At 50.7% G+C, this 8,283-nt stretch overlaps 1 protein-coding gene across 2 annotated transcripts in view; it reads right to left on the bottom strand.

The window, feature by feature from the left end:
- Nucleotides 1-4,658: 4,658 nt before the first annotated feature.
- TMCO4 (transmembrane and coiled-coil domains 4) overlaps nt 4,659-8,283 on the bottom strand; it is a 101,053-nt gene continuing 97,428 nt past the window's right edge. For both annotated transcript variants that reach the window (XM_075906593.2, XM_075906592.2), the window contains one exon: nt 4,659-6,785. In XM_075906593.2, coding sequence (XP_075762708.2) covers nt 6,315-6,785 — 471 coding nt within the window. In that variant the 3' untranslated portion in view covers nt 4,659-6,314. The remainder of the gene's footprint in view (nt 6,786-8,283) is intronic.

The raw sequence follows: 8,283 nt of genomic DNA, 5'->3' as shown, positions 1-8,283 counted from the left end.
GGGATAGGATACAGAGATGGGAGTGTGACATGAGAGCTAAATCAACCCGAGTGGATGTGGGTCATCTTCAACAGTGCTGAGAAGGTGAGAGCACCTGAATGGGAAGTTACCTATCAGAGTGAGAGAACCTCTCCCTGTGTCTGTTTACATCTCATTTCAGGGTATCAAATTTGCATCTGAATTCCAGCTCAGCTGTTTCCCATGCAGTCTGCTTTCAAAGTTCTTCTGCCTGAGACTGGCAACTTGTAAGTCAGAAACTGTGTCCGGGGAGGCTAAAGTGCCCCCCACCTGGTTCTCTGCCATGTCCATTGGACAAATCAAACTGTCTCACTGCAACAGAATACATGGACACAAATCAGACATTAAGAAAGGCAACATCCAAAACCCAGTCAGGGAACCTACATCCCTGGCCCTAATCCACAATCTACACAGTCCTCAGCTCTCCAACACATCAAGCCTCTGCCTCCAAATCCCTTGGCCGCGCCCTCTCGTTGAAAGATATAATTATGTTGGGTTGCAGGCATCAACCATTTTCTTCAACTGGGTCGTGAGAAAAATAAGTTTGAAACTCCCTGGGTTAGAACACATGCAGCCGAATGGGAGGCGGTGGGCAATGGGCTGTTATAACCAAGGTCTGAGTCCTATTGACGGGCTGAAAAGCATGGGAAGCAAGGATTGGCCTAGCAAAAGAACGGAACGACCGGGCTGCAGCCTCGGTGGCCATACATCAGCACAGCAGCTTTGACTTCAACTGAGCAAAGGCCGTTCGCACCGGCTGCCGACCTCTCTCACATCTCACCTTTCCTTGAGCAATCTGTGTCCTGCCCAGACAGGTCAGAACTTAAAGGACGGTTCAGCTTCCTTACAGTTGTTGGCCCCTTGCTCTCGCCGCTCATTCCTACCGCTACTCTGTTAGGGTATGTCTACACTTGCACCCTCTTTCGAGAGAGGGATGCAAATGAAGATATTTGAATTGCACATGAAGCTGGGATTTAAATATCCTGCCCTTCATTTGCATATTCGCTTATGGCACTATTTCAAAATGGCGCTATTTCGAAATACCAGACACTGTTAAGACACGGGTATTTCGAGAGAAAGCCCTTCTCACACAATGAGGTTTACCAGTTATTTCGAGAGAAGGGTTTTCTCTCAAAATAACCGGGTCTTAACAGCATCTGTTATTTCGAAATAGCGCTACTTCAAAATAGCGCCATAATGCGAATATGCAAATGAAGTGCAGGATATTTAAATCCTGGCTTAATTTGCAATTTCAAATGCCCTCATTTGCATTCCTCTCCCGAAAGAGGGTGCAAGTGTAGACATACACTAAGTCTCTGGCAGGTGCCCCTGCTCACTGGAAAAAGCCAGAAGGAAAGCCATAGGATAAGGGTGGCAATTAACATGGCTAGCTCCTTCATCGTCCCCTCCAAGGCTTGGTGTGATGCCTCAGATTTGAAGAGCTACTCCCTTCTAGCTGCACGATTGTCATTCAGTTTGCTTCTTCTCAGCGGGTTCTGAACGGTCCCCCACCCCACCCCCTACCACTTACCAAGCGTCCTCGTGTGCTGAGTAACAGCCCTGTTCTCATGAGGAGTCCCTTGAGTCTTTTCATGCTCCAGAGGTTTCCTTGAGAACTCATTAGCAAGGTGGATGACTGAGCAGCCCGTCCGCACGCTGAATGCCTCATTATGTGGCACGTCTTGGTCCACAAAAGGGAAAAAGGGCCACCGGCCGTAAGCTTTGCACATATCGATGGGGTTTTGCTCTTACGATTCCACTGCAGAGGCTGACAGGACAGGAAGGCTGGGAAGTGACACAGCCAGATCCCAAAAGCGCCCCGTGCTGGTGCGCGGTGGTGGGCTTTCAGCAGGCACGAACGCCCATCACAGGCCAGAGAGCGGCAGGCTTAGCTAGTGCTGGGGAAGGCAGGTGGTGCCGCTGTGATCAGAAATCCCGAGCCGCCCCCTCCACCCGCAGTGCAGAACTCAGTGGCTGTGAGACTAGTTTGTAGAAGGGTTTGCTTTGATCAGGCTAAGGGGGAATACCCCCTCCTCAGGGCTTATGCCCCGCCCCCCGGTCCATATAATTACAATAGCTTTTAAAAGCTGGCACAACCATCCAGTCCCTTTCATGCAGGTGTAGATAGCCCGGTCTGCTTGTGCCGCGAGCTCCCTAGCTGCAGCTCTTGTGTGTTCTTACTGGAACCCCCCTGGTGTGAGGTTCATGTCGAGGCTGGGTGGGCTGGGACAGTGTGTGGGTGGGGGGAGTGTGCCATTCTGCTCCAGCAATGTCCAGCGGCCAGCACAGCTCACGGAGTGGGAGAGACAGGCCTTTTCAGAGATGCTGAGCACCCCTAAGTACCAGTGACGATGGTAGGCATTGCAGGTGCCTTGAACTGCTGAAAACCAGACCCACTCCCTGCCTCCGTTTCCCCACTTGTACGGCGGGAGACGAGAATGTCACCGCACTTTGTACAGTGCTCTGGACTCCTCAGAGTAAAGGACGGTGACAGGGAGTTGTCGTTCTTCTGGATACTGCTGCGGGGAAGGGGCGATTTTGGGATTTCTACGTGCATGACATTTGTGTTATGAAAAAATCAGGGGAAAACTCTTTGAAGCTGCCCTGGCACTTTGGATGCAAGATTCAGTTTTATTCCAAGTACAAACCCTTCGGTCTCATAGAGCTGGGCCCTGTGGAACGGCTGCGGTGCACCAGCCAAGAAGCGGCTGCGTTTCAGTGGTGGGAGAAGTGACTGGTGTGTAAAACACATTGGCTACGTCTAGACTGGCATGATTTTCTGCAAATGCTTTTAACGGAAAAGTTTTCTGTTAAAAGCATTTGTGGAAAAGTGTGTCTAGATTGGCACGGATGCTTTTCCACAAAAGCACTTTTTGCAGAAAAGCGTCCATGCCAAACTAGACGCGCTTTTCCGCAAAAAAGCCCCGATCTCCATTTTCGCGATCGGGGCTTTTTTGCGCAAAACAAATCTGAGCTGTCTACACTGGCCCTTTTGTGCAAAAGCTTTTGCACAAAAGGACTTTTGCCCGAACGGGAGCAGCATAGTATTTCCGCAAGAAGCACTGATTTCAGACAGAAGGAAGTCAGTGTTCTTGCGGAAATTCAAGCGGCCAGTGTAGACAGTGTAGACACAGCCATTGTAATAAAACTTGCCAGTCTAGACACAGCCATTGTAATAAAGAATATTCTATGGTATTAGAATGATGTAGTGGCCTGTCCATGGAGGAGAGCGAGAGAAGACTGCGTGTGTGTCAACAGCAGCGGCACCTCCCTGCGCATCTCCCCCTGCCCCCAACAGGCCTGCATGTCCTACTGAGCCTGCAGGCAGAGCAAGATTTTATCAACCAATACTGTTTTACACATAAAACTGGAAGCTCCAATTAGAACAGGGTGTGAGCCTTTGATGAGTCCTGGACTGCCTTCTGCTGCACCAGCCAGCTGTGGTGGGGTGAGTCTATCACAGCCTGCAAAGGCATGGTTGAGTTGCAACAGCATGCGCCTTGTGGCAGCCCCCAAGAGGAATTGTAGCTGAGAGCGCCAGAATAATCAAAGAAGGGATGTGCTGGAGCCTGGCCCCTTTGGAGCCCCTGCACAAGGACAGCAACCTCTGAACTGCAGCTGAGGAGATGAAGTCCTGTCCCTGTGGCCACAGAGGGCATGAAGGCCAAGAACCTGAGTTAGCACATTCTGAGCTTCCGGGTGACTACTAGGCTGAGATCACAATGAATGTCCCACACTACTTCAGGGATATCTTCCCAAAGCCAGTCCCTGGGCTCTCTGGGGAGGAGGCTGTCTGCTTTCTCACAGACCTCTCAATCCCAGGCAGCTTTTGATTCCCGGGCATGGTGCAGCCGGTGGTGCCTGGTTCCCCCTCTCCCAGGATTGTGGAGAGATCAGAGAAAGCCTACAAATGGTCTCCTGGAGCAGGGACAGGAGGGCCCGTGCGTGGCATTTTAGAAAATGCAAACACAGATTCCTTGGTTTATCTGGTGAGGAGCTGCACGAGGCACGGGATGTGAAGGTGTAATCTGGTCACGGCCCTTCAGCACTTAGGCAGAAATTGCACAGTTCAAACTGGTGACTCCAAATCAACAGTAAAATCCCGAGAATCAGACTTAGTTTGTCTCTAGCACCTTTCACCTCAGGCGCTGAAAACATTCTGAATACAGCCGGTCCCCGAGCTGCGAACGGTCGACTTACGACCGTTCACTTTTACGACCAAAGCTGTCGTAAATGGCGGACTCCGAGTTATGAATGTGATCAGCGTGGTCGCGTGTAACTCTGTGGGGTCTGACTTATGAACAAACCGAGTTACGACCAATTGCTTGGTCCGTAACCGGTTCGTAAGTCGGGGAGAGGCTGTATGTTGCAAACTCTGTCTCAGCATCACTCCTTCCCTTTAACATGGGGGAAACTGAGGCAGGGAGTTTGAAAAATGTCTTGTGCACTCTCTCGCACCCAGCCATTAGCAGAATCATGAACGAATCTGGGTATCTTCCCCCTATTCGCTGCCTCCAGATGAAAGGCTGGTTAATAAATCTGAGATGCTGGTTAATAAATCTGAGAAGTGAATCAAGCCCAACAGTACACGTAAAATGCCAAACATACCTGGCCGCATTAAAAAACAAACAACAAACCCCAACAATACAAAACAAATCTTTTAATTTCTTCATGAGACTACCGAACAGGTGAGTTCTTGGTCTCCAAGAGACTCTGTCACTGCCCAGGAAGTCACCTGGTTCCCTAGGTACAGCAGCATTGTCCCGTAAAGGAGACAGTTGTTCCCCCAATGGGTAAAGGCCAGAGCCTCAGCTGGTGTACATCAGTTCAGTCCCTGAACTGAGGGGCGCGATGCTGATTCACAGCAGCTGAGAAGCTGCCCCTCCCCATATGGGAGAGCCCATCGGCAGTAGCTCTGAAGGTTTTGATCCAGTAATGCTCCTATGCTATATTCCAGTGTCAGTGAGTCTTGAAAGCTGCAGCTGACGTGTTCTCTTTGGTCCAGTGTAGGGAGAGCGCCGCACCTTGGCAAAGCATCTCTACACAGCACCAGCGACATGGTCAGTACATTGGTACGTCGCTTTCTGTGCTAGGTTGTGCACCAAAACACTGAGGGGAGAAGAGGACCAGGCGGCTCACCCTTGATACCACAGTCCTACCAGCCAGGCACGAGCCACTCCTAGGGCAGCAGTAGAAGCTAGAGGGAGACAGGAGAGAGGGCCCACGTCTCATGTCAAACTCCCACCGAGTCATGAATTTTTCATGGGTAGCAGGGTGGGAGGGGGAAGAGGGAACAGAACAAACCTGAGAGGCTGCAGACACGGCTGTGGGATTTCAGCCCCACCTATCACAGCAATCAGTGTTCCCCTCTGGAAAGCAGATTGCTGCTCCCTGGTTAGATCAAAGCCACCTGGCTGACCACGGGCCTGCAATGGCAGCAGTTGGGCCCATGAGTGGCGGGTATACTAGGTAAGGGAAGACATTGCCTTCCCAAACCGCCAGCCTGGCCTCACCCAGACTCCGACCCCAGAACGCCTGCTGTAGGCCTACTGGGGGCGGAGTATTGCTGCCCCAAGGGGCCATACTTTCGGTGCTCCGGGCCCAGGGAAACTGAGACTGCGCACTGCCTTACCTCTCTGAGATGCTGGGTGTATGTGTGTTGGCCTGGCTCCCATGGGGGCGGGGCCTGAGCAGAAGGGGCAGGGCTGGGGGCAGGGTTGTGGGTTTGCCTCCCCCAGGCCTACCTTCACCCACTGTCCATGGTTGGGCCTTTCCAGAACAGCCTCTAAGCACTGGGGGCTGGCGTTCCCCATTATGGAGTGTATGGCGACGTACCGGTATAGAAAATGGGAGGAGGCAGCCACCATGCACAGGGCAGCACTGGTCACTGTGCCAGCACCTCGCCCCCATCCACTGGGATGCTCGCCGTGTGGTACAATCACGTGAGAAAGGCTTTAATCCTTGCAACACATCCTCCCAACATAACCCATTCAAATGGATCCCCGATGTGTTTCCATTCCAGACAGACAACTCCGGGTTGTTCAATGGGTCTCGTGCCTCTCTAACCCAAGAGCACGGCAGTTATGGACGTTATTACCTTTGCTAACAACTAGCTTGGCACATCCATGTGCAGGAGCGTCCTATAGCGCCACATGTCTTGGGATGAATGTTCTGTAGGAAGTGAGCCGAGCTCAGGCCTATGGCGACAGTGCTGTTGTGAAGGGAGGGGTTTTGTAGATGCCTTTCATGCCGCTGCAACCAAGGGAAGAGCCAGTGATGCATTCGGAGGCAGGGACTCAGTCCAGACCTTGGTGTGCTGCCTGCGTTTTGAGGACATTATTGTCTGAATAGCCTGGGCGAGGGAGGAAGGTTCCTCCCTGGGCATGAGCAGCAGAATCTGGGCAGGGCAGAGGGTTGGCTGGTAAAGGTTTGTCCAGCCCAGTTGGGTTCTGGTCTCTGCTGGCATCCAAAGAACCTGGAAATTCAGAAACCTCAGGCTGTGCAAGGCCCGAGTTCAGGTCACCAGGGTGCAACCCTTCACTGGATACAGGCTGCCAGGACCAGTGATCGTGGCTGATGGAATCGTCATCTCCCAAGGTGCATTCCTCTTCCTGATGCTCACCCGGTGCTGGCTGCTGCCTTTTCTCCTCCTGGCCGGAGAGAAGGCAGGGATTCCCCTTCTCTTCCAGGCGACACTCCTTGGTTTTAATGCCCACAGCCTTCAGGATAGTGTCCATTTGCTTCATGTAGTCCAGGTGGCCATTCACCTGCCAAGAACAACACAGTCCTGTGAGTATGACGAGTCCCACTGAGGCCCAACTATGCCAGAGCAGCAGAGCCCTGCACATGGGAGCCACAGGGAGCCTGGACAGATGGGGAGACTGTCTGAAAAACTGAATTCCCCCAAAATATCCATGATTCATCATTGCCCCGGCCGCAAGCAGATTCCCATTGGCTGCTCAATTCCTGCGCTCCACACGCTGCATTATTGAGCCACGATTAAAGGCTTGGACGCCTCTAGGTTTTAAGAAAGGTCTTGTATGTTATCAGGCCAAGAGGCCATGATCTGTAGTGGTTAGAGTCAGGAGCTCTGGGTACAATTTCTGGCTTTGCCAGGGATTTGCTGTGGGTAAGTGCTCATCCCTCTGTGCCTCAGTTTCTCCCTCTGTACAATGTGGATAACTGTATCTACCTCTGAAGTATGTGCTGAGAATTAAAATGTATTAGGAGTTTTAAGGCTGTTGGGTGGAACTGGTGATAAAACATTATTGAGACACCTTTCTAGCGTTAAGAGCATACTGAGCTAAGCCTCTGTCTCTAGCATAAATCAAGCAGGGGATCACAATGTAAGAGATAGCCATGTAATTATAAGATAACTACCTTCTGAGAGGCATATTAAGACTCCTCCTTAAATCAGTGCCAACAAGAGAGAAAAAATAGCCAAATTTCCCTCTGTTTAATTATAATAATTATGTTTAAGTATAATCAGTTTAAAAGGAATAAGGGAACATTAAGGATCCTAACCCGCCAGTCTGACAGCAGCCAGCTGCCTTTTCAGTCCAAGGTGCAGTGTCTGCTGAATGAGGCTTTTGAAGTAGTACAGCTAAGATCCTCCACAGAAAAGACTTGACTTTAAATATCCTTTTCTATACCACTCACAGCCAAATGTGCAGCTACATCTGCAAGCAGAAAAGGAACAGACTGGAATGATCAGTGGGTTTCTCCATAGACATGAAAATGCCATTAGCCTGAGTCATGACTGCTTTCATGGCCCACAGCTCAGCTGGTATTAGAGATTTTAGCAGAGACTAAAGGTGCACGATTTTGAGTCCTAGGGATCCTTAGTATCTGCAGCCAGTCCTCTCTCCAACAGCTGACTCATAATGCACCATGACAGACGTTCCTGCCTGACCCCAGCTGGTAATCGGCAACACCCTGAAGCATGTACACTAACAGCCTTGTTGTTTGAATAAATATGTCTAATGCTTTATTTTCTAAGACATTTACCCTACTAGAATAGCGTGGCAGAGTCTAATCAGCTAAGTCTATGCAGAGGCTTGGGGGGAGCATACACCACTGTGGAATTCCCTTAGGATGAGAAGCTCTCCAGCTGCATCCTTAGGATACTCAAGTGCTGCAAAGGGAATTCAGTCTGGATCAAAGATCTGGCCTAATTACTGGTCAGCGAACAGAGCCTCCAGATACTAAACCAGTCCAGAACTAGCTCCTATGAAGTCAAACTCAAACTTAGCCATTTGTGTAAAG

Source organism: Pelodiscus sinensis, chromosome 24, assembly GCF_052426305.1.
Source record: "Pelodiscus sinensis isolate ZL-2025 chromosome 24, ASM5242630v1, whole genome shotgun sequence".
Taxonomy (NCBI): domain Eukaryota; kingdom Metazoa; phylum Chordata; order Testudines; family Trionychidae; genus Pelodiscus; species Pelodiscus sinensis.
Note: the sequence above shows the minus strand (reverse complement) of the source record. Positions and strands in the feature narration are given on the sequence as shown.